A 27,383-nucleotide genomic window follows, 5' to 3' on the forward strand; every position below is an offset into this window, starting at 1 on the left:
AGAAGACAGACAGGTTGTCCTTGAATTGACTGTAAAATCTGTATGTTCTCACTTATCTTTATATAGAATGGGTTACTGAATGTTTCTATTTCTTTCTTTCTTTTTATCACTTCGTCCCATCACCACCTCTTTATATCTGTCTCTCTCTGTCTGCTCTCATGAGACATTCATTCATTTCCATCATGAGCAAGTGTCTCATCCCCTCAGCATCCAGACACTTTTTTTAGCACCTGTCAGCTCTCCGGCACGGTGTTGTGTGAGTGGGTCGGTGACCACAGGTAGAAGTAATGGAATGCAAATGTGCTGAGCTGTCGCAGCAGAGCAGACTATGTGTGTCTATGTGTGTGCGTAGGTCAGGCTGTAGTTAATCCACTGCAGGGTTTGCTGGTCTCGTGCCACAGCAGTAGGAACATTTCTTCTGGGTTTTCCAGTCTCGTATTGCCTTGGGCAGCGTCCGCTGTCTGAAAGCCGCAGTGCGGGCGCCTCCACTGACACGAACATACCGAAGGCCCAGTTTAATACCATCAGAGGCAGTGGGCCGGGCATGGGCGCCATGCTGTGACATCTAAGGCAGGGACTCAAACAACCCTGGAGCAAATTACCCCAAGCCTTGCCCTTTTTTCTGCTTTTCTCTTCTTCTTTTTGTTCTTGGCCAGGGCTCACTTGTAAAAGAGATTTTAGTCTCAATGTGATTTTTTCCCCCGGTAAAATAAAGGTTAAACATTTCTTTCTTATTGCCTGTTTCACTCTACAATAGCCTCACTGTCTGCTGATGCTCTACTCCATGAATCATATGAGTCACTCTTTCTCTCTCTGTGGATATTGCCTCCCATCCTCTGTAAACTCTATTCTTCCTGTTCATTTACTACTCCTTCATTTTCTCACCATCTTACAGCTTCCTGCAACTCTGTGTCAACTCATTTGTCCTCTTTTTTTTTTATTGTCCCATTCCTCCATCTCCGTGTCTCATTTTACCGCCCCTTCCTCTCCTCCCCATGTACTCCCCAATAATGTTATCTCCTTTTTATACCGTTTTCTCCTCTAGCCTTACCCCCATGCTCTGTTGCTCCCTCTTCCTCTCCTCCCCCTGGGGCTTACTGGGCCCTTGGTTAATCCCCGCTCCTCTGTCCCTGAGGCTAGGCCAAATGCTATCCAGACAGAATGACAGACATTATTTGGCTGAGAGGTTGTCATCTAGCAACATAGGCAATGAGATGAATCTTGATTCAGGACACCAGCTTGGCATCATCTACATGTATGCATGCATGCATGCTTATGCAGACCTGTACCTGCAAAGAAACTTTAATTGGCTGTACATACATGCACACAAATCTTGCATGCATACTCATACTGTTATCACTCAAATACTTAATGTGCAATTTTAGCATATATACTCAAGCACCCATATGCAAAAACAGGGAGAGTGAGAGGCACTTGTACTGAGTGAGAGGGCTCAGCTTTATTAAAGTTAGTGGCTGAGAGCATCCGGGGGCATCTGCAGAATCACAGCAACTGCAGCAGCATCCACAAATGACATTACAACTGCATTTCAGAAGAGTCAAACCAAATCCCTCTATGCTCCTGCGAGGCCTGGAGATCAGCTAACAACACTGCCAATCTGTGGATGCCCAAGCAGAACTGCTGTCTGCACTTAAGTACCACTGTTGACACAACAGACAAAGACAAGACAAGCTTTTTTCATCCATAATGCATTAAACCTAAAAGAAATTGCAGGCAGTGTAGATAAATATATTTACATGGAAATGGTTGTGTGTTGTGTTTAATCTCTCAAAATGCTAATACAATTCCATGTACCCACATGGGTAGACGGCCCATTATACTTCCATATTCAGTGGTTGTCCTTGTGCGCTGCCTCTTCAATAAAAACTAAATTTAAGTTGAGCATAATGACCTGCCTCAGCACACACCAACTGTACTTGAAAGTGTAAATTTGTAGGTGTTTGTCATCTTGGCGGCTATTAATGGGGATAAGGGTGAAGTGCTGTGACATTGCTGTTCCCAGGGATCCGTCTATTGGATTATGTGGGTAAACATATTGATATGCGTAAATTTAAGTTTGGTGGAGCTGTCAAGATTTATTTTGTCTCTTGAGTCTGTCCCTTCATTCAATCCGACAATACCTGTGTTTGTTTACCTCAGTAGGATTCATCCTGTGGGAAACATGAATGTATCTTTCAAATTCAATGGCAGTCAATCCCATACTTGTCCAGACATTTCACTCAGAACCAAAAATGTCAACCTGCTGGTGGCGCTAGAGGGAAAGTCAGGGAATCAACAAAGTCAGTAGAGGTCACCCTTTGGGCACCATGAATGTCAGTACTAAATGTCATGGCAATCCACCTGGTAGTCGTTGAAATATTTCCATCTGGACCACAGTGGTGGACTGACCGACCAACCTACAGACCAACCTTGCCATTCCTAGATCCATGCAGCCAGCGTATATGCGTTATGTCTAGAGAGAGACAGAGAGAGAGAGAGAGAGATTTTTTTTCTTCCGCTATCGCTCTGCAAAAAGTAAACTTTGGAGAACGGCCGGGGATTTTCTATGCTAATTTCAAGGCTGCTGCTCTGCACTTGTGTACTGATATCGCGAGACACTTTTTTACCTCGACGAGAAATATCATCACAACCTACAGACCAACCTTGCCATTCCTAGATCCATGCAGCCAGCGTATATGTATAATGTCAATGTTGAGTATAGCCATTATTAGGGGTGTGACGAGACACCCAGCTCATGAGACGAGACATGAGATTTGGTTAGAGAGAGAGAGAGACAGATTTTTTTCTTCCGCTATCGCTCTGCAAAAGTAAACTTTGGAGAACGGCCGGGGGATTTTCTATGCTAATTTCAAGGCTGCTGCTCTGCACTTGTGTACTGATATCGCGAGACACTTTTTACCTCGACGAGAAATATCATCACATTTTATCTTGCGCAAGATTTCGTCACACCTCTAGCTATTATACATGTGTGATTGGCAGCAGTCTGAACTGATCTGATCTGTTCCACAGACTTGTGGTCAGACTTGTGGTTGCCAGCTGCAGGCCTGGTCCTGAACTGTACTCTGGCCATTTTTCAGCTCCCTATAGTAAAACACGCAGCAGGCAGCAGTATCCTACCATACTGCCAAGGTTAAACACAGTCACAGTCTCTACTGCCTGTTTATTTGTCTCTTCTCTTCTATTCAGGTCAAAACATATTTTTTTGACAGAACTAAATACAACTATTGTCAGAGAACAAGATTATAGGCTACATCCTGTCTAAGAAGAGACATGTAAAAAAGTATACTCATAGTAAAACCCTAAAAAAAGACATCAATTGAATCAGAAATCAGTCTGTACTGGTTGACCTTCACATTTCAGCAATCTATTCTACCTTTTTTATCCCTTTTTACGCCAGGGGGATTTTTGAGCTGTGTCTTTGGGTGCCTTAATATGTACCAAATTGACTGAACATGGCCTTTCCTCACTAGAAAACCAGGTGGTGTTCGGACAATCTGGAGATTGTAGTTTCCGTTTAGAGCCCAATAACCGTCAGGATTTTTACTTATCTTGTGGGTAAATGATTTCCATTCGATGCTACAGTCTGTCTCTTTGTTTCTCTTTCACCCTATTTCTATCTATTCTTATTTCCCCTGTGCATGCTCTTTTTTTCTATCTTGTCAATCCATCTCTCAGTCACCAATGCTCTAGAGCATTGGTGAAAAGGCAAAGGATGGACAAGAGATATCTCTTGTCCATCCTTTGCCTTTTCAGTTCATCTGTCTCTCACATTCTTTAGAATTCCCTCTCTTGCCTTTTTCTTATCTACCTCCATCACTGTGCCTCCTATGTCTCTTCTTTGCTTGCCTTCTCTCATGGATCCACACTCATCTGTCCTCATCTCTCTCCATGACCTCTCTCTCTCTCTCTCTCTCTCTCTCTCTCTCTCTCTCCCTCTCAAGTGACTGACCACATGCTAATGTGTTTGTAGATAGCAGATAGTGACTTATGGCATTTTTACATTACATGGTACCGACTCGACTCTACTCGTCTCGACTCTACTCGCCTCACTGTGCATCTGTTTTCCATTGCAGATTTTAGTACCGCCTCAGTGTGGCTGGTCGTCATAGCGGCGCCGCAGTAAACTGCCATGACCTAACGCGACACACACACAGAACGTGGAAGGTGTGTTGTTGTTGCCACAGCCAGAAGACACATTTTGTTTCAAATGAAGCTGGAGGCAGCAAAAATAAACACAGCTGGCTAAACTATTTAAAAATGGCGGGTTTGTTCAGGACACCCTCCTCTGTCGCTTTCACGTCACCTTTTGGTATCGGCTCAGGTGGTACTAAAAAAAGTACCTGTTAGCAGGTACCAGGGACTTTTTTTCGTAATGGAAAACCAAAAAAGGCGAGTAGAGTCGAGGCGAGTCGAGCAGATACCACGTAATGGAAAAGTGCCATTAGAGGGGCCATTAGAGAGCGTACTTACTGCCAATGGTAGCATCACATCCAGGACATCCCGGACAAGGCAAGTGCTGGTGTTAGCATTCATCAGCAGTGTGTGTTTTTGTCTGGGAAAGAATAACAACCAACTCTAGCAGCATCAAGCTACATCAATGTGCCCAAACTGTGTGTACAACCAGCACAGTGTCTCTTAAACAGAGTGCCATTATTCACTGTACTTTGTTGCATCTTTATCATGTGGTAGATATTAGTCAAATCCATGCCACAAACCCTACAGCATGACTACTCCGCAGCGCTGTGGAATTAAAAGCATAAATGACAATAAGTTTGCCCTCATTATCAATAACTTTCACGGTTCCAACAATACTAAAATGTTGATGAGAGAAGCCAGCATTGCTTATTGACAATTCAGTCAATGCATGTAATGTGACATAACGCCTCATTGACCTCTTTCACCCAATTCAAAGAGGACAGGGCACGGAGATAGGCAGTGACTGACTTGCTCAGTGACACTACAGCAGGGTGGATGTGGTAAAACTCTTTGGGCATGCAGCGTTGTTTGATGATTGACTTCATCAAACTAAATGTGTAATATTCCTACTCTGAAATTCTTGCTTGTAGGAGACAGCACTGTGTGGCAAATGTCACTAGTTTCTCAGATTTTAATAATAGCAACTGCAATCAGTGTGGGTGTTCAGTTGGTGTCTGACTGAGAAACAGACAGCCGGGTTGACGCCTATATCATCATCCAAAGCGTGCCTATGCACATATCCGCGTAAACACTTTGCATACCCTTGCACCGCTTTATTCGGCGCCAGCATCCAGCTTTCTGAAGAACCCTGAGCTACAGACATGAGTGACAACAGCATGCATGTTTGAGTCTGCTTGTGCACAGCTCTCTCACCTCCTCCCCCTCCTCTACGGTGCAGAGAGCAGTGGGAGCGCTTGGAAAGGGTTGAGATGTGAAGTGACGGTTGACTCTTGCTGTGGAGGAGAGGCTCCTACGAGGACCACGCATTATGTTTCTCTACACTACAATTTCCTGTTGGTTAAGGGGCTGCTATGTGGTGGTAGTTGTATTTTGTTAGACGGTCCAACAGTGTTGTCAGCTTTGTTGTGTAGATAATGCATTGGTTTGGAACATAAAAGCTATACTCACTGTTTACTCATCAAAGAATATAAGTGCCTTGTCATATTTGTAGGTACTTTATAAAACTTCCTTAAGCATCCAGAATCATGCTGCTGAGGCGGTTATTTCTATCTCTATCATGTGAGCCAACTTCTATATTTTATTTTGTGTGCTAAAGTCCGTTGACTCCTTGTGCTCCGTCTCCAGGTGTTCAACACCTACTCCAACGAGGACTATGACCGTCGTAACGAAGAGGTGGATCCTGTTGCCTCCTCCGCAGAGTACGAGCTGGAGAAGAGGGTGGAGAAACTGGAGCTTTTCCCGGTGGAGCTAGAGAAAGGTGGGAAAGAAAATCTAAGAACATCGTAACGAGGAGGTGGATCCTGTCAGTTACCCAATATACCCAGTAGATAGAATCACTTGCATATAGGATGTCACGTTTCTTTAGGTATGATATTTCTATTTTCGCCTTTTTATCAAAAAGGTTGTTTCTTCATTACTTTTCTTTCAGTATTTTTTTATACCCCCATTTAATTAGCGATAAGATTGTATTATGCAGAAGTTCACTACAAATCTCCTTTGATCACAATAAAAGATATTGTAGTACACAGTTTGTCCTAATTCCCCAGCATTAGCTGTTGAGGTTTTCCTGTGTTGAAATCCAATATTGCCAAGAACCTGAAATAGAATGACTTTACATCATAGGATTTCACCATCCACTCACTGTTACGTAACCCTAACAACTCGTGAATAATTAATGCAGAATCGAGACGGACGAATGCTACGCTGGAAGAGAATTTCCCATCCAACACATTTCCTAATCATCTGAAGGCCACCCTGCCTATAGTAAATGTCTCCTCCTCCATTAATAAATCAACTGTTCTTTTGTGGAATGTATTCATCTATCCATTGTTTGCATGTATCCCTCAGTCCACCTGACATCAGTTTACTAGGAGCCATTTTGGGTTTGTTCTAAGCTCATTGGAAAGTTAGAAAATGGAGGCCCTTAACCCATCACACACATTCACACTCACACTTTAACTGTGTGTGTGTGTGTGTGTGTGTGTGTGTGTTTTTCCAGATGATGACGGCCTGGGGATCAGTATCATCGGGATGGGTGTCGGCGCTGATGCAGGCCTGGAGAAACTGGGCATCTTCGTCAAGACCGTTATCGAGGGCGGAGCTGCTGAGAGGGACGCCAGGTGAGATTTGTTTTCTTATTGGACATCAAACATATTACTGAGTGATACGTCTGGAGAAACATTAAAGCAGATCAGAGCGCATGAAAGCTTGTTTTCTTGTTTTTCTTGTTTCGGCTTCCGTATTCTATGTCACTAGGTGATGTGTGTGTGCGTGTTGTTGCAAGGGTGAAACTGGTTTGTATTTGTGCATTAAAAAGCGTGAACAGTGCAGAGTAAACCAGCTGTAGAGGAGGAAATGACAGCTTCCCAGCAGGCGAGCTGCAGTTTTCTGCCTCTACACTGTCAGCTTCTACCTATTATTGTGTCTGTGTGGTTCAGGTTCCTCATAAACAGATTTAAAGACCGAAAAACACTTCCACTCCATACGGTCTATGTATGAGAGCAGTAAGGTTCAGGTTCAATTCAGTTCTGACAACGTGACATCATGACTTTGCATCATAGCATATGAATTGGCGTGTCATACATACGCCACTTCATGAGATCAGTCTGGTTCTGAGCTTGTAGATCTGATCCCTTTTTCTTCTCATGTGAACTAAGTTTTACTGTTCTTAGTTCTCCACAATCTATCGAATGTATTTGCTGTTTTGTTAACAATTCTAACAGAGTTATTTTGAGGCTGTTAGAATTGTTAACTAAACAGCAAATACATTCTAGAGAAACTAAGCTTGCTTACATTCTCAGCCATGCTAGCAACGAGGTTCCTGGGATGGCATTGTCGGTCTGTCGGTTGGTCCTCTGCTTTGATCCAGACTATTTCGAAATTTCGCACAATGATATTAATTTAGGGCCATCCTGCTGGCCGTGTGGTTAAGACGATGCAATACAGCTGCAATGTGTCTGGTTCGGTTCCAGCTGGAGACCTTTGTTGTCATAGCCCTCTTTCTCTCCACACATTTACTGTTTGGACCTACAGCATACTGTCATCTATTCAATCATGCAAAAATCATCTTAAATAGAAGATGTGTGTTGAATAATGACTAAATACATAAACTTGGACAATTGTTAGATATTTGGATTGGACATTTATACAGTTGGACTCTTGGGTACAGTAAGTACATATTAGTGTTCATTAACCCACTCGCTTGGTGATCCTGCAAGTTTATAAAAAAAAAATAGTGTAGTGGCAAGGCAAGGCAGCTTTATTTGTGTAGCACATTTCAGCAACAGGGCAATTCAAAGTGCTTTACATGAAAACAGATTAAAAAATTAAAAACAGATAAAATACGAGAATAAAAGTTACAGTGCAGTATAAGAAATTAAACGGATAAAAGCAGATAAAATAGGAATTTCTCTTTATATGCTTATATAGATTGTCATACAGTGTCAACAATGCAACTTCAGTATAAGAAATGAACAATTATTTAAAGAAAGGCAACATCAAAAAGATAGGACTTCAGCCTTGATTTAAAAGAACTGAGAGTTGCAGCAGACCTGCAGTTTTCTGGGAGTTTGTTCCAGATATGTGGAGCATAAAAACTAAACGCTGCTTCCCCCTGTTTAGTTCTGACTCTGGAGACAACAAGCAGACCTGTCCCAGACGCCCTGAGAGGTCTGGGTGGGTAATAGTGTAGCAGCAGATCAGAAATGTATTTTGGCCCTAAACCATTAAGTGATTTATAAACCAGCAAAAGTATTTTGAAATCAATTCTTTGAGGCACAGGTAGCCAGTGTAAAGACTTCAGAACTGGAGTGATGTGATCCACTTTTTTGGTGTTAGTGATAACACGTATGTAGTGTATACATAATGAACCACTTTCCAAATACTGTGTATCGTATTTTACTGTTTAAAATCCTTCCGATGTGGACAGCAGTGTTCACTATTTAGACTAACTGTAAAAACAATCCATTTACAGTTCAGCCAGTTTCAACCTTGAACCTGTTTGCTGCTGACCTTTCCACAAAGGAGGAGGAAAAAAATCCTCTTTACTTGTTTTTTAAAAATGTTTTGATAGTGTAGGTCAGGCAGTTTAATGCAGTGTTGAAACATTATAACAGAGAATAATAGGAGAGAAATAAACTGAAGACTTGAGATATTAGTGATAAATACTGGATAACTTGTGCACATTCATTCGCCCTCCAAGTGCTATCTGCCTCACGCACACACTCAGCGGAGGAGTCACTAGCCAGAATGTAATTTCCTTCTATCATTACCCTTTCCAGCTATAGGGCTCTCTCTGTCTCTCTCTTGCTGGGTCGGACTTAATGGTCTGACTCACACTCAAAGGCAGACAGATAGATGGGCTTGGCTGTGGCCCACAGTCTGTACTAGGGTGAGATGGGGGTGATAAGATGAAGATGTGTATGAGTTTTGCTTTATTAGTATGAATCTTCCTTCATTGTCATTCTGTTTTTGTTTGTACTTTCCTGCTGCCTATTCTCAGCAGCTACAGTTGTGTTCAAAATAATAGCAGTCCAACATCACTAACCTCATAAATCAAATATTTTGGTAGAAGTGATATTTCTACATGGCAAATGATTTACTAGTAAGTGTTGTAGAGTCATAGAAAACCAACAGACCCAACAGTCATGACATGCACGCTGCTCATTCTGTGTAATTGAATCTGGAATTGAAAGGGACATGTTCAAAATAATAGCAGTGTTGTGTTCGATTAGTGAGTGTCAGTGTGTTTCTGTGAAGAAACAGGTGTCAATTATGGCCCATATTTAAGGAAGGAAGGAAGCAAATGTTGTGCATGCTGGTTATAGTGCATTTCACACTGAAATACTCAGCAAAATGGGTCATTCCAGACATTGCTCTGAGGAACAGCGGACTTTGATTAAAAAGTTGATTGGAGAGGGGAAAACATATAAAGAAAGTTAAAAAGAAAATTATAGGCTGCTCAGCCAAAATTATTTCAAATGCCTTGAAATGGCATCCAAAGCCTGAAAGACGTAGGAAAAAACGGTCCACTACCATTCGAATGGATCGAAGAATAGCCAAAATGGCAAAGGCTCAACCAATGATCAGCTCCAGGAAAATCAATGAAGACTTAAAGTCACCTGTGAGTACTGTTACGATCAGAAGAAGGCTACGTGAAGCAAAGCTATCAGCTAGAAGCCCCCGCAAAGTCCCATTGCTGAAAAAAAGACATGTACTGAATAGGTTGACATTTGCCAAAGGACACATTGACTGGCCAAAGGAGAAATGGGGCAACATTCTGTGGACTGATGAGAGTAAAATTGTTTTTTTTGGGTCTAGGGGCCGCAGACAGTTTGTCCGACAACCCCCATGCACTGAATTCAAGCCACAGTACACTGTGAAGACAGTAAAGCATGGTGGTGCAAAAATCATGTTATGGGTATATTTCTCATACTTTGGTGTTGGGCCTATTTATCGCATACCAGGGATCATGGATCAGTTTCAATAAATCAAAATACTTGAAGAGGTCATGTTGCCTTATGCTGAAGAGGAAATGCCTTTGAAATGGGTCTTTGAACAAGACAATGACCCAAAACACACCAGTAAGCGAACAAAGATTGATGTTATGGAGTGGCCAGCCCAATCCCCAGACCTCAATCCCATAGAAAGCCTGTGGGGTAACATCAAAAACGCTGTTTCTGAGGCAAAACCCAGTAATGCAGAGGAATTGTGGAATGTAGTTCAATCGTCCTGGGCTGGAATACCTGTTCACAGGTGCCAGAAGTTGGTCGACTCCATGCAACACAGATGTGAAGCAGGTCTCAGAAATAATGGTTATGCAACCAAATATTAGTGCAGTGATTCAAAGTAAAGCAAACCCTTGAGACATTTTTCAGTTTATGTAGTAAATGTTTGAGTTTGTAAAGAAAAATGCAAATACTGCTATTGAACAGCCTATAATATATATATTAATATATAATATTATATATTATAATATTCCTTTTTCTTCACTTTCTGTAAAGGTATAACACAAACTTAAGCAATTTTGGTCATGTTTTGATTTGAAATTGAATGTGCAGTGTCCCCAATGCATTGATATTATGGAATGAAAAGCTATTCTAAGGATTTTGAGCATTATTCACTTTTTTTAAACACATTGCTATTATTCTGAACACAACTGTATATACAACCAGCCTTGGCCACCTGAAGCCAAATTGAGATGTTAGATGCCGTGCAGGACAAAAAAGTGTCTGAGCTGCTGACTGGCAGACAACCAGCTCGCTCTCTGTCTACCTGTCAGGCCTAATGTGTCTCTATACATCCCTGTGGCAGCTCTGGTTGATGTGTTGGGTGTCACAGCTATAGAAAATCCTGCTCTGCAGCTGCTGTATGTTGGGATAGACTGAAAGAAGGAGCTGAAAGGACACTGGTTACTGCAGGTGTTGATGCAGCCATCAGAGGACATTGCTTGATTTAGAGTGTGAATTTGCAGGGAATTTGCTCAAATAGTAAACTGCAATTTGCAGACGTTTGCAACGGAAAGGATATCTCTATTGTGAGTCCCTCAAGTTTGTGGAAGTGTTATTTTAAATCACTTCAGTACTCTTCCAACAATAAATGGCCCTAAGAAATTTAAATTGGGTCTATGAGCCCTTAAATTGTTCTTCCATAATGCAAATGTATTTCATATATTTAGAAATTGTGCGCGAGGCAGAATTTGTTTGTCTAAAGGCTCAGGATAAATGGAAGCCGTAACGGTGCATGCTTAGTGATCTCTGTAGAACTGAATAAAACTCCCATGAAAGAGTAACTCATTATCCTCTCAATTATCCTCATCATCATCACTCTCCACTAGTTGTGCTGGTATGATTGGACCATTTTATATCATAAAAATGTGATGATTGGACAAGATTGAAGTGTTATTAAATTGTCTATATTGAAGAGATTGGTAGAAGTCCTACATATTTGCATGTTGTTATTACTTGGATCAAATAAAAGCAGGACCTCTACAGTGAAGACCAGAGTGGTTTGTTGTAGAAGATAATGATATATGTGTGGTGCCTGCAAGCAGTGAAGTATTAGAACAATATGCTGTTTTGTTGACAAATAATGAGAGCATTATTAAAAATTCAAAGGTTTTGATGCAGATTTCCAAGTGTATTTATTTAAACATTTAGCAAGGACGTCTCTTCTAAGAGATTTTTTCTCTATTCCTCTGTCACGACGAGTAGTGGATCATCTGGAGTTTTATTTTTGGATCAAGAGCTAAATTGACCTCTCATCGTGTGCAGAGCAGAGCAGTGTTGTGTTGTGGCTCAGGGCGAAGGGCTAGCTGGCCTCCATGTCCTCAGTAGTCCTCCCAGTTTGTTTTGAGCCTCATCTCTTCTGTCTCTTTGTCAGGCAATAGTCTGAAGCTATCACAGTGGAAATTTGTGGCCGCGAGAAAGTTTGGCACTGTTGCCCATGTGAATATGCATGATAGGCCAGTTTGTTTGTCCCTTGTGCCTCTTGTAGTAGTGTTGCTGCATAAGTCATAAGTCATGCATTTTTTGAGACAAGTCAGGGACACTGTGTATGGGCTATATCAGCTTTTAACTCACATGTACACACAGATCGTGAAAACAGACTGTCACACCGGAATCACCAGTAAATCAAACACAAAGGAAGTGTTGAATGATGCTTTCGTGTGTGTGTGTGTGTGTGTGTGTGTGTGTGTGTGTGTGTGTGTGTGTCAGGATCAAGGTGAATGACCAGATTGTGGAGGTGGATGGGACCAGTCTGGTGGGCGTCACCCAGAGCTTCGCTGCCACCGTCCTCAGGAACACATCAGGAGTGGTCAGGTACGAAAAATGATTAGTCCCACATGTAATCTTATACTCCTATATTTTAGTACAAAAACAACTCTGCTACTTAGTTGAGATAATTTGAATATGGACTTTATAGAAACAGGACAGAGTGATGCCAGTGACTCCATGACTGTTATAAGAGTGAATTTTCATTCAAGAAATGTATCAAGGTCAATTACATTGGAAGTTCAATTATGGTACTCCAGCATCGGTTGAAGCTTAAATATAAAATAAGATGTTAAGATCCAGTGCTTGATTAAATCCTTTTTTTAAATTTTTTCATTGCATTCACACATAAGATTTGTATGTTTTCACCCGCTGATGAGGATCTTTGGATTACCATAAGATTATAGAAGTGTGTCAAGCAGCTATCAGCCCCAAGAACCAGACATACCATCATACAGTATCAGACATAATTACTTACAAACTAAAGCCTCCTTTAAATTCAAGCAATGATCAGTGAGCTACAGTCTTCACTTTTCATTACAACTGGATGATACAGTTCTAAGTGTTGCTCATCCTGCTGTCATGGTGCAAAAGTTGCAAAACAGCCGCTTAAGCAGCCATGCTCAGTGAGATTTTGTTTGGCAGGCCCCTTAACGCCATTACCATATCTGAGATACTTGAAGATGTGGGAACACAATATGTGACAAAAGTCTGATGTGTTTGACAGTCAAGCAGTTTTTGGTAGGGGTTCGCTTAAAGCAGTGGGGAGCACACACACACACACACACACACACACACACACACACACATACGCATGGCAGGAAGGCTTTAATGTGGAAAGCCAGCGCTGTCCTTGACAATGTTGTTAGACTGCCATCTTTCACTTTCAGTTGGTTCTTGCTCTTGTCTTTGTTTTTCCTTTCGGATGTTTTTTTTATTATCTTTTCTATTTCTGTTTCATCCCCATCATTTGATAGTGAGTATCTCCTGTCCTCCTCTCTGACTTCTCTTCTTACTCTTTATCATCTTATGTGCTGTTTTCACGCCTGTTTGCATTCCCGGAAACCTTTGTTTACCTTACCATGCTTCACTTTCTTTGAATTAATTGATCCATCCATATACACACTACACACAGTAAGACAGCTGTTACATTGCTGTTATATAATCCAAAAGCTTCAGTGTGGTTTTCAAACCATTCTGGTCACAATGTTCACTCTGAGAGTTGTGGATATATGGGTGTGTGGAGAGTACAGTGCCCAGGGGAAAGCTGGTGGCTGAGCAAAGACATGTCCGACAGTACCAGAACAGATGATGTTTGCTGAACTAATATTGACAGTGGGGTTTTTCCACATACCAGGATGTGGCACTATAGGTAAGGCAGCCTTGAAAAGGATCCATCTATCACCTGTCCATCTATCTAGCAAGTATAGATAGATTGAAATGAGCAGTGCATAAAGCTTTATAGTCTAATCTGCCTATTAAAGATCTAGAATTACACTGAATTATAACTATTATAACTATTTCTCATGGAATCATCAGACCTATTTTCACGCTTCTCTCCCTCTCTGCTCTCACTATTTCTGTCTTCCTCCATCAAGTCTCACCCACTCACTCCTCTTCCTCATCCTCCTCCTCCTTCTCCTTGGTAAATCCTTCTCTCTCTGACTGATCACCAGAGGTTTTATGGCCAACTGTCCTAGATTTGTCATTTTAGCTATATTTAACCCAGACTTCCAGCAGCATATCCTACAGGTTTTAGTCAGAAGTTCCCCCCCAGTGTGATAATATAAAACACAGTTTTAAAGGCCCACAAATATAGATCACTTGTGGGTAAATGCAAGAGAAATACGCACTTTGTAACATAATATGGATAATAGACTGCATGGCTTGGTCTTACTTATGGAAGACAGCTGCTAAATTTAGACTGAATTTTAGCCCAAAATGGTTTGATGCACCTTTATCGACTATAAAGGTACTCAGACTAATTGTGTGAGTTGCATTAACTAATCTTGAAATCTAAAAAGGCCAAGCTGACATGAGTTTACAGCGGTCTTCCTTTACAAAACACTCTAAGCTTAAGCATTAACTCTAATTATATGCACCTTCTTCCATCGATTGTCCTTTCCATTTAAGGTTGGCAATACTATATATTTATTTTACCCCATGAAATGTCCAAAACCAACAATTAATTCATCCTCCGAACTAAGAATTTGCCAAAACCTGATATACAGTAGCTTGTTCCTTTGTGCCATATATCTCAATGGTACCAGTATCGGTATCGGCTCTGATACTGCCTAAAACGCTGGTATCGGTATTGAGAAGTACTGGAGTTTATGCACCGATCCGATACCACGTAATAAAGCCCTAAAGAAAATCTACGTTAAAGTAGTTTATTTATGTTCTTTTTCCGTTATAACTGACTGTCAAACTGCATAATAAAAGAAAGTTCTGTGGCAGGTTTCACAAAGAATTTAACCTGAACCAGACCGACAACAAAGATAGAAATAATATCACATCCATATAGGGATAGTAGTATACAGTTGTTAAATCATAATAAAATATATGACACACTGGTATCGGATCGGTACTCAATATCGGCCGATACGCAAGTTCAGGTATCGGAATCGGTATCGGGAAGCAAAAAATGGTATCGGGCCATCTCTATTAAAAACACATAAATGAGCCACACTGTTGCACTGGGTGACGTGGCCCTTCATTATGATGGTGATGTAGTTTATTTAGAGTCATCCAAATAAAGCATCCTACTCCTGTAAATATTCACTAGCGCACCACATCATGTCTATTAGTAAACAGTTGAAAATAGTCCCCAGCAAATGCACTTCTTACTTTTCTTTGGGTTACATTTACTAAAAACTACAGTGGCCAGCTGTTTTAGGAAACTATTAGTCTTTTAAAACAATCAAAAAATATATTTGCTGCCTGTTTTTTTTAATACATCTATCAGGGCTGAATGCCACAGATAGGGAATTCAGAAAACATATTGACACTAGTACTTTCTTCTTTTAATGGGATTCGTCAAAAAAATAAGAAAAATATAGAATACCATATTCAAAAGTCATGATGCACCAAATGTTACCAACTTACAGAATTTTTTTTTTACAAAAAGAGGAATTCTCTACATGTCCCCACTATGGTCGACCAGTCATAGCAGATATCCTTACAGTAAATGCCTGTGAACCCAGTGCTACCTAATGAGGAAGACACATGTCCTGTTGCACTGTTTTCGTCTTTCCTTTCTGCATTTGATCCTTCTTTTTCACTTGCCCCTTCAAGTTCCTGCACCATACTGTATGTTTAACAAGAGCCATGTCTGTATCAATTGGAGTAAATGAGATCAGTAGTGAAGGTTTCTGTAGTTGAATTGAAGCAGCGCTGTGTGTGGCACCCCCAGATCAGTGGGAGGCAAGGAGGAACCAAGACAGACTCCCCATGCGTGAGGAGAAATGTTTTCAGGTCAGCTGCTCCTCAGATCTCCCTGCTGTCCAAAGGCGTGTTCCAGTACATTACTTAGCTTAGCCAGGGCCCTGTCGCTTTTCCTTTAAAAAAAATAAAATAATAATAATTCTATCTCTGTTCTGCCCTTCAGTTGTTTCTTCACATAAAGATCAAATACGCCTCTTTGCTGGAGCGTAAGGCTTTTTCTACATCGCCTTTAGAAATATATGAAAGAGCTCTCAGGAACTGAATTCACTTGATTATACCCTAGCTCAAATCCTCTCTCTCTCTCTCTCTCTCTCTCTCTCTCTCTCTCTCTCTCTCTATCTCTCTCTCTATCTCTCTCTCTCTCCTTCTGTGTGTCTCCCTCTTTCAATCTAACACACTTCCTTGTACATGCCTTTCTCACAAACACACACACACACACACACACACACACACACACACACACACACACTCTGCCTCTCTGTTTTTAGAATCATGATCATTTAAACTATGTGCTCTTGAAGCTAAGATGACTATATCCTTCTTTGTCCCTGTCATACGACAAACACACACACACATTGCGGGAAGGCAGGTTATATTTGGGACAAACCTAAACTTTTTTAAACATCAATTGTGCTCTTTCTCCTTTTCTTTCTCACCTTGTCCATATGTTAATGTGATATGCATTGTTGGTTGGTCCCATGTGTAACTGCAGTAGTTAGTCAGTAGCTTGTAGGCACAGCCTGTGGCTTTCTTCATTTAGTTATTTGCCAGACTAATAACAGGCTGCCTCGCTGAGCTGACTATCTTCTCATTTTATTATGTGTCCCGTCTCCCAGCCCTACCCTGATACGTCAGCAGATATTGCTGTCATTGCTATGTGGCTGTGGGCCTCTGCTGCTCTCACACAGTGCCTGCTGTGGTCATTTCACTGTATAAATACACACCACCATGAGAAAAAAAAAGTAGCAGAAATTTGGAAAATATGCTTATATTTGCCCTAAAAAGGACATTACTATCAGGTATGATGAGGAAATAAAAATCTCTAAAAAAAAAATAATAATATTGTTGATAAAAATAATGTAATTTCTGTAAAGATGTTGTCTGTCCCATTTTTAAACTTCTCTTTGATGTCATAAAATGAATTATTACCATAAACAAATAGGGCTTAGATAAATTGGAATTTTTGAGTTTTTTTGTATTTATTTATTTTTTGAACATTAATCAGACTACATTTCCCATAAATCCTTTCACGTACTATTTTAACCCTTTGCTACAGAAGCAGATTTTCAAAAAATATATACTGTATATGTAAAAGCCAAACTGATAACACAGTGTAAATGATAATTTAATGATGATTTTATACATACAATTGTGAATTCATGAAATCAAAAAAGTAAATGTCAGGTTTTTAAATTTCTTTTTACAGTAACTGTTACGTAATCACACGCTGGTTGACCCTGTGTATGTGTTGCCAGGACTGTCTATACAGTAACAGTGCATGCCTGCGTGTTGTTGCAGGTTTGTGATTGGCCGAGAGCGTCCGGGCCAGCAGAGTGAGGTGGCCACGCTCATCCAGCAGACCCTGGAGCAAGAGAGGAGACAGAGAGAGCTGCTGGAGCAGCAGTACGCCCAATATGATGCTGATGATGACGAGGTAATGACTGCACACAACCATGGCCACTGTACAGGGTGTCTCAGAGGTGCAATAAAGGATTGTGCATACGTACATATGAGATTATGCACCTTATAGTGTGGATCTTAAAATATTTCAAATATTATTAATATTGCAAATAGGGTAAGATGCCCCCCCCACACTTAATAAAATAAACATTATCTCTTATACTGATTAAGCTCATTATATCTGCATTCATTTCATCTGCTTTTTCATCAAGTTCATCCATTGTCACTACACACACTTCTTATACATGACACTACATTGGAAATTCGAAGCTTCTAGTTGTCACTTAATGTAGATCAACTCCGTTGTTATGACAGTTTACTGGAAATTTTAGCTTATTAACTCCATAAAGCTGACTGACAGTGGGCTTTGATGCTGGCACACAAAACACACTTTTTTACAGACAGACAGACACACACACACACACACACACCGAAGAGGATGCCATGTGAGATTCAGTCCTAGAAAGCATCACTCAGCATTTCCCTCTCTGCTGCTGCTTATTCACAGCATGTTTAATCCACCAGCCACAACACTCACACTTTATAAATACACATGTAATCACACTAAAGTAACATAAATCAATGCATAGTGCACCCTCACTAACACACACAGGAACAGCTGCACTTATGCATAGATTTACATGCAGACACACTCACTCAGGGATTTCCATCAGTGTTGTTTGAAGTATTTCATTTCCTGGTGGACTGAGAGCCTTCATGCATAAGAAAATCCTTGCCAGGCCCCAGAAGCTGATCCCAGCGCTCCCATAATCACAGCCCCATACACACGTAACACTGTCAACTCCTATTAAAGCTCCTATAGAGAGTTGAGAATTCAGCCATTAGCAAAGACCTCACTGCTTTGCAGAGTCTGATTTAAACACGCAATGAAACCTCTCTCAGCTGCTTTTGTCCTGTCGTCATTTCAGGTAGGATATATAATGAAAATCAAAATAAACTTGAGTTTTGTTTTTTTTTAATGAACACCCTGTGTCACAAATCTCCGGGAAAGACACATCAACATAAGAATGGTAATTGTATTCAAATTGTTAATCCATACATAGATTACTAACCGCAGTAAAAACACACTTGAAATCCACCACAATTGAACACCAAGCCATCCGTAACTCCCTACATAACTGCCGATAGGGTAAACAATTACAAAACTTTTGCAAAGATCTATGGGGCAATAAAGAGAACTCATAAATATTAATATCTATAAATATTAGAACGAGTTCTCAACGGGGGGTTGGATTGATCTGACAGACAGCTCTTAGTGGTGCTGGGGCTCCTGTCCCAAGAGGAAGAAATGCTCCTTCAGTTAGCTATAGACATCACACACTCATGTCAGTCCATGTGTGGGTTTGATATGTAATCTAACACACATGCATGCCCATCTGTCAGCAGTTAAATGTGAACACACACATGGGAAAAGCATGGAGACGCACACACACGCTTCAATTATAAGTCTGACAGTTCCCATTTTCACTTTTATTGCTACTTTTTTATATGATTCTAAATTAAATGAATTGGAGTTTGGACTGTTATTTGGTCAAAACAAGGATTTTAAAGACATCATCTTTAGCTCTGGGAAATTATGGTCGCCATTTGTCTGTGTTTTATGATATTTTATAAACATTACATAAAAAAAAATAGTATACACAATAATCGTTGATAAAATAATCATTTGTTTTTAATACAAATTATGTAGAAACAAATGTGACGATACAGAATAAAAGGCACATTGTTCCACACAAGTCAACAAAAAATAACACATCAATCAAGAATGAATAGAAGTGGCTGATTTGCATCACTGTGCTGACAGATCTATTCTCTCATGTCAGCACCAACATGGAGACATGTGACCACACACATGCGCCACGTTTACATCATAATGGGATGGATGGCAGAGATGGAATAGATTCCTATTTCTCAGGACAATTGCATGTTTGCAGTTTGGTGGTGTGAGGGTAAAAATAAAGTGTATTGATATTTTAGTGCCACATCCATACAATTTAGGTTTTATTATGTTGAACAATAGATTTTGGCTGATGTAAGGCATTCATTTTATTTGCTTATTCAGGCTCGTATTGCTTCTTATTATTTAGCACCAAGTCAGATATATCAGAGCCTTCATGACAAATTGAGTTTATGGCAACTCCCATATGATATGAATGCTGCAACATAGTTTTTTAGTTTATTGACTTAAATTTAAAAATATTAAATGCAACTTTAAGTAATCACATGTTGCAAGTTCCACCAGTTAAACAAACAAAAAGCAAGATAATATATGAGGATGGTATGTGATCAGGGCGTTGTGGTATTTTGTGTGTGGCATGGGTGGATGCAGACGATTTGAATATTTTGCATCATACATCATACTCATTTTAGACATTCATAGTGCAGATCATCACACGCTGAGCACCCTCTAAACAACAGCAAGATTTCTCCTTAAATCGCCCCTTCCATTCCTGATTCTTCATGCATGTGGTAGGAGGTGATGCATTTATCATATGCAAATTGGTGTTTGACTTCCCTGCCATGTTCAATGGTTAACTCCACCTTTAGTGATTGGGACCTTAATGTAGGATGCTGGTACCATGTCAACAAGCAAGCCGATTATGGAAATGGGAACTCTGTCGGTCATGCATACAAACTAGGGCTGTCAAAATAACGCGTTAATTTTGATTAATTAATCTGAGAAAAAATAACGCGTTAAAAAAAATAACGCAGATTAATCCATTTCATGACGTTTGCATACAGACGAAAATCTGGTGCCACTGATATGTCTGCGCTTCTCTCTGATGCTCTGAAACAGACGTTACAGGAAACACAAACACCGCTGCATGTGACGCTAGTTAACACAATACCAAAGCCCGTCTACGGAAAGCCGTTCCACTCCCTATTAAGCCCCATTATACCAAATTTGGTTGCAGTTCCACCAGAGTTCCACTGGGGGTGATCGCGGTCCAGTGCTAAATGAATGGGACTCTATGGAGCTAGACGGCTAAATTTGTCTCTTTCGCCTGATTGTCGTTGAGAAATCTCAGATTTGATTGTAGTTTTTGCAAGTTCAACATGGATTATAGGTCAAAAGTTGAATGAACGAGTACTTGTGTCCTTTCGATTTCTTACAGGTTGAGTCGTTGTTGCCCATAACACGGTAGCATTCTGCTAATGAATGCTGATTGGTCAGTGAAGGACTGATTACGATCGGAGATCCCGCTTGACGGCATCCAAAGCAGAACCAGAATGTCAGAGTGAATATTTCGGCGTGGTCTTTAAAACCTTAGCAAACCTCTTTCTAGCACGTGTATTAACAGGGAGAGCCTAACCTGTCAGCTGTGTTGTCGATGCTTCGAGAGAACAAAGGAAGCGACTCAGAGCTTGCCCGTAAAGCAGTATCTCTGGCCGTATATGTGTATGACGTCATTGACATTTTAAAAGGCTTTTTAGAACAAAAAAGCCACTTTAAAAAAATCTAACACCCAGCAGTGTGTATTTTCTTAGCCTCCCCTTTCGAATGCAACATTCAAATTACTAGTCAAAAAATTCTATCCTGAGAAAAGTGGATTTTGAGGGGTATAGCTCCATAGAGTCCCATTCATTCTGCACTGTTCCTATATGGAACTCTGGTGGAACTGCAACCAGTTCAGAAGCCGGAAGTAACGAGAAAGTGGAACTTCTTCCCTTATTAGAAATTCTTTGACAATACTCAACAGCAGCTAACGTTAGCCTACCACTAGCTAGTAGCTGGATTAAACACGGTTAAAATGCTGACAGCTAACGCTAAACGGTGTAAAGTTTGACTGTGTTTTACTGTAGAGGATTCAACACCGGTATGTAACAATCTGTAGCTGCCATCGGAGAAACAACACAGACGGTGCGTTCAATGAAACTGGTAAACTACAGCCTCATGGTGCATTTGAAGTTATTGTAAATGTCCTTTTCCTATCTGGTTGTTGTTTTTGTCGTTCAACAGCAATTTACTAGTGAAATAAGTTATTGTTATTGTTATACATTATTATTAAATCATTTAATTTTGACCATATGGCCTTAGCAATAAACAAGCCATTCTTTAATGTCACCAACTGTTGTTTAGTACCCTTTTTTCTTTTCTTTTCTTTTTTTACTTTCTTAAAAAGTATCGGTTCAGGCACCGTTAATTATGTTTGCGATTAATTTAGATTAATTAATCACAGAGTATGTAATTAATTAGATTACATTTTTTAATCGATTGACAGCCCTAATACAAACAAATCAGGCCTGAGATCTGCTATCTGGGTGGGAGATAGATGGAGGGAAGTGCAGGGAGAAAGATGAAGAGAAGATATAGGCCAAGATGATGATCCACTGGGAATGTCAGGTTCTGTTGGTCATCAGCCAAAAATATACATACATGCAGCATAATGACCTACATTAATGTCAATCCACAAATGTTGAGTGACTTTTATTAGTCAGAGATTTTCATAGATTGCTGACATCTAAATTAGAATTGTCTGGCTCCATTAGAGACACAATTACAGACTCAAACCTTACTAGTTTTGACCAGTAACCTTCTCCTTACACATGAGTGGAGATGGGGACTAATATTTAAAGATAATAAAAAGTGACATTGAAATTTTGCCAGTACAATTTATCTCTTGGCTTATTTTTATAGAAACGACCAGGCTGTCAAACCAATATATTTTTGACAAAGTTTTGGCCAACTACCTCATTCTTATATAACTGGTATCATTAAAATAGCATTACTTATGCAAAATAGAAAGTGAAAAATATATAGGATAGTTCAGCTGGTGCATGCAGATTTTATCAGCTGTAGCTATAGCTAGCTAGTAGGTAGATAATTAAATAAACATGAGCTAACTTTGTGAGTTTGGTAACTTTTTAATGTTATTTTAGCTGATTAGTTTTAGAACATGAATCTTGTAAAATGGATCCTATATGCACTTGATGGCTCCATATGTGCTATTGCGCTAAAAAACTGAGGCTAAAGCTAGTCCCAGTTTGTACCTTTTATGTACAGTTTTATCATTACACAGTCCCAGAGATATGTGTCTCGCAATCTTAAAAAAAACCTTTAATACTTATCATTGTTCTGAATCCTCAAAGACTCTTTGAACCATCTGGATGAAATAATATTCTGTCTGCTGCATCATAAAACAACATGTTTCCCAAATTGCACCAACTTTTCCTGATCCAAAGACGATAGCCTCAAATGAGGTATCTCCTTAATGAATTTGTGGAATGGGAGCCAAAACAAACATTTCATTATCAGTTGTATTGGTGTATATTGATGTTTCTTTCCAATATTTTATATTTTCATACAAAATTATGCATTCATATTTTGTCTATTTTACAAAAGAAGAACAAGACAAATGTAATTTCCGGCTACGTGGATTAAAGTAAATTAGAGAATTAGATGTCACTCACATCTGTACACTGTGCTGTTTGTATGAAGTGCATCTGCAAAAAAGTGGAATACATGACTGTCTTTGTCTTTGTGTTTCCTCTTACAGCAGACAGGAGAGTACGCCACAGATGACGAGGAGGCGGGGACAACGGTGGCAGGCGAGGACAAGAGCATCGAGGTGTTTGACTTGCCAGAGTCAGAGGACATTTTGTCTCCCTCGGAGTTAGATGCCACTAAACTCTACCAGAAGTTCAGAGAGGTAGACCTAGATACTTTTGCATCTATAGTTCAAGCCCTACTTTTGAATTGCCAATGTGAATAGAATTGATGGGAGCCCACCACATTTTTCTCTGTCGGTGCTTTGAAGAATACAGTAAAAAGCAAAAATCCCACAGATGAAGAGAAAGAACTTTAACACTTTAAACTTGTATTTTAATTGATTTGTATCCTGCTTTTGGCAACTCTTCATACGACCAGGCTTTGAAAAAACTTTTTGAACTTTTGCTCCCATCGCTTTCCATAAACTCACCTTAAAAACTACAGTGATAAAATGGTAAATAAATTCACTGGCTGGTAACTCATTTCTGCTTTATATGCTGCTAAGAAGCTGCTAATATTGATCGAACACTCCAGCGCTGTTTTTGGCACCGTAGCGCTTGGGCCTTTCTGTAGACTGCCACAATAGCTGTATGACACATTTAACAAATGGCTTCAGCTGCACTGCAGGCACCGCAGGGGATATCAAGCTAAACTATTATGCAATCCCTGGTCACAGGATGTGTACGTTTGTTCAAAACTCTTTTCTCTGTATCTTGACCTCTGTCTCCCAGTTTACGTTTAAAGGGCTCTCTCATTTCCCACTTCTTCCTTGTCTCTCTTTGCTGCCTTTTAAACAAGCTAGGAAATAAATAAATATTATTTAAAATGATATATACCCAAAGAAGGGGTGATAGTAAAAATGCTCTTGTACAACAAATCGTTCTTAAACCTTTTTATCATCTTAATGTCCTGTTTTAACATAGTATTCCCTCTAGGCTGCTGTTCAAGTCCATTTACTTTTGAATAATGTTTTGAACTATGTTTTGGAGCCAAGTGTAAGTTAAAGCCTCAGTCAACACAGATGCGGAATTTACACACACAATACTAAATGCTTTCTTTACCCCAGTCTAGTTTGCTCACCTCAGGAGGACATAAGAACCCACCCACTTCACATTAGAACGTGTTAATGAATGCTCCACAAAACTTGGTCTAATCAGCAGCAGCTGTAAAATAAAAGTAACATGTTGTATTAACATAATCAGCATCGTGACCTGCACTGAATTTAGTATGGTATTTATGTTTTGCATAGATTTTCCAAGCATTTGACCAATTTTCAAATTAACATTTTGAAGCATTTCCACGAGTTATTGCTTAATTCCTGCAACCGGCCGCACCCAAAAAAAAACCTGCACCATGGCCAAATGTTGTTCAAACTCACAGATCCTATATTCTAATCAGGATGGCAAGATAAGCTAAACCCAAATATTCCCTGCTGAGCTTGGGGAAATGTGTTTAAAATTATGCCAATGCATCTAGATTAGGTCTATTTGATATAATAGGTCTAAATGACTTAAGCTTATCTCAACTTCAATGCATAACTCTTTTGTCGCTCTCTCTCCATTACCAACTCCATCCATCTTATGTGTTAGACTTCAGGAAAAAAACAAGCCCTTTTGTCTCAGGATCTTATCCGTTTCTAACAGTTTTAGATATATCATTTATATCAACATTTATACCAACATTTGTGAATTTTTAGATTTAATATCTCCATCCGTCTATCTATCTATCTATCTATCTATCTATCTATCTATCTATCTATCTATCTATCTATCTATCTATCTATCTGTCTGTCTGTCTATCTATCTATCTATCTATCTATCTGTCTATCTATCTATCTATCTATCTATCTATCTATCTATCTATCTGTCTGTCTGTCTGTCTGTCTCTCTCTCTCTTGCCTCTCCTCTGAGAGTGTGTGTCGGTGCTGGAGCTGGGATGCTGTCAGGAGGTCAGGGTCGGCTGCCTCTGTCCGTCACACTGTATTGACAGCAGAGAGAGCCTGCGCAGCGGCAGCCATGCATTTGATTATCTGACCGCCCTCTCTTTTCTCTCCTATCTTCTCTTTTTTTCCGCCTCTGCTCCCAACAGCTTCAGATCAAACACACAGTGACCGAGGCCGAGATTCAGAAGCTCAAAAACAAGGTAAGAGATTAAAACTGTGTGCAGTTGAAGAACTTTTAGACTTTTTGGAAAACTGGTCAGAAAATGCAGAAATGTTGGTAGTTTGGATGTGGGTGCAAATGATGAAGTTTGTCAGAGTTCAAAGGGGAAAGCCGAGAAAGTATGTGCATGCGTGTGTATGTTTACCTATATACACATCTGAAGTGTATAATTGATATGCTCTGTCAAATGTTAATGGCCTAATTTGAGAAATTCCCAAATTATTGTGCTGAGAGTTTATATGATTAAATTCCTCAGGTGGTGCTTAAAAAGCTTTTTTTAGGAGTAAGGATAGATCCACCTTTACAAAAAATAAACTGATTTAATTTGTGCTCTGAATACAGACTTCGCTCTAAAAAGACTTTGTGAAGTATTTATTTTTGACTTTGTGAGATGTCATTCCCAGTTTTGAAAATCTGGTTTTGTTTTGGTCTCGCATGTTTACAGTTGCAGACAGTAAAAACAACAACTACTCTTAAAAAATACTAAAAGATTACTACTATGCTCTGGTTTGAGGGACAAACTGTATAAGATGGTGAAAAATGTAAGCTTTTATTTCAAAACACAATATAGGAAACTTTGCTTGCCGATAAAGTTCCAATGTTGTAACTGGGGTTGGTTTTGTCCCCTTCCAGTTGGCGTCAGTGGAGAGGGAGAAGCAGCGCTGGGAGAAGGAGAAGAGCCAGCTGAAGGCCAGCATCGAGGAGAACAAGGAGAGGATGTTGAAGCTGGAGAGCTACTGGATCGAAGCACAGACACTCTGCCACACGGTCAACGAACACCTGAAGGAGGCGCAGGCACAGTACCAAGCTCTAGAGAAGAAGTACAACAAAGCCAAGAAACTCATCAAAGACTTCCAGCAGAAGTGAGTGAACCTGGGTTAAACTGGTCATCCTAATCTGGGATTGAAGAATGAGGGAGGAACATTGTAGCATTTGTTTCTGTCAAGAAATCCCAGTTAGTCTCCAGACCTTACATTGAACACCACTGGCTGAAACAATGGCAACCTAGAATCAGTAAAGTTCATTAGGATGTACTAACATCCATTTGAAAGGGAATTTAAAGCCACTATGTGAAGAATTAGTATGTGATTATAGCATATTTCAATCAAACCATTTCAGATTCTACACATAGTGCCTTTAATCTAAAGAAAAGGTTGCTGAAGTGTATTATTGACTTCTAGAGGGACTAAATTCAGTGCAGGGCTAAAGCTTCTTAACTCAAGTTCCACTCACAAGCTTTTTCCAATCACATCTTAAAGTCTTCATCAGCAGATAGAGTTTGCGCATCTAATTTCTAATGTCAGCGGCCTCCTAGATCTCCTCTTTTAACCTGTTTAGATTTTGTTCCAAGGCAGCTTGCCCTGAACTCACTGTTGATGCTTCTTTCTTTTTTTGTTCTGAGCGTTCCAGTTCAGATCAAACCTTTCTGTTGCTTTAGTTCTCATAGTTTAATGCTACTCACTTCTTCTTTTTAACCAACTCTGTCTCCATGACTTGCTAACTCCTTCACTTGAACCATTCCTTTGTCATGGTTTCAATTATGTCATTGCATCAATCCTGCCATTAAACGTACGTTTTAATAATTTAAAGATGACTTTCTTCATTATTCCTTTCATATGCTTCTCTTGCTTCAATGAACAGAAAAGAGACAATCTACTGAATTTTCCTCTGTGAGGCAGAGCGCCTCTATTTATAGCCAAAGTCTTATCTCATTTCAACAGTAAGAGCCAAGTCTCCATTCTCATGCAGCGCAGCTCTCTTGCTTTTCAGTGCGTTGATCTCTTTGGTCAGTCCCATCACACCGTCTCCTGCTCAGCTATAGTCTGCCTTACTCTAATTGGCTCTGGCCTTGCAGGCCAAGTGGAAGCTTACTCATGAAACAAGCACTCAAGGCTGATCTGTAACAGAGGACTGAGCTGCAGAGGAGAGATGGGGAGCTCACAGACCAAAGGCAAAATAGGAATGAGCAAACGGCTGATTTTAGTATTCTTAAAAATGGAAATGTATGTGTTGTTTTTTAGCTGTAGATATGTGTTTGTGTGTGTGTGTGTGTGTGTGTGTGTGTTCACTATGAGCAGCAGGGTCAGAGTGAAGTCACACTGACATCCTAAAACAGCCTCGGCTCCCTTATCGCCA

The 27,383-nt window shown here is 40.1% G+C and overlaps 1 protein-coding gene across 1 annotated transcript in view; it reads left to right on the plus strand.

The window, feature by feature from the left end:
• Positions 1 to 27,383, plus strand: part of ppp1r9a (protein phosphatase 1, regulatory subunit 9A) — a 51,160-nt gene that overhangs the window by 13,553 nt on the left and 10,224 nt on the right. Inside the window, exons 3-9 of the mRNA XM_078266948.1 lie at positions 5,803 to 5,935; positions 6,677 to 6,797; positions 12,393 to 12,497; positions 17,412 to 17,547; positions 23,093 to 23,245; positions 25,174 to 25,227; positions 25,881 to 26,110. Of these exons, the coding sequence (XP_078123074.1) occupies positions 5,803 to 5,935; positions 6,677 to 6,797; positions 12,393 to 12,497; positions 17,412 to 17,547; positions 23,093 to 23,245; positions 25,174 to 25,227; positions 25,881 to 26,110 (932 nt within the window). The remainder of the gene's footprint in view (positions 1 to 5,802; positions 5,936 to 6,676; positions 6,798 to 12,392; positions 12,498 to 17,411; positions 17,548 to 23,092; positions 23,246 to 25,173; positions 25,228 to 25,880; positions 26,111 to 27,383) is intronic.

The sequence above is a fragment of the Sander vitreus genome, chromosome 14 (genome assembly GCF_031162955.1).
Source record: "Sander vitreus isolate 19-12246 chromosome 14, sanVit1, whole genome shotgun sequence".
Classification (NCBI taxonomy): domain Eukaryota; kingdom Metazoa; phylum Chordata; class Actinopteri; order Perciformes; family Percidae; genus Sander; species Sander vitreus.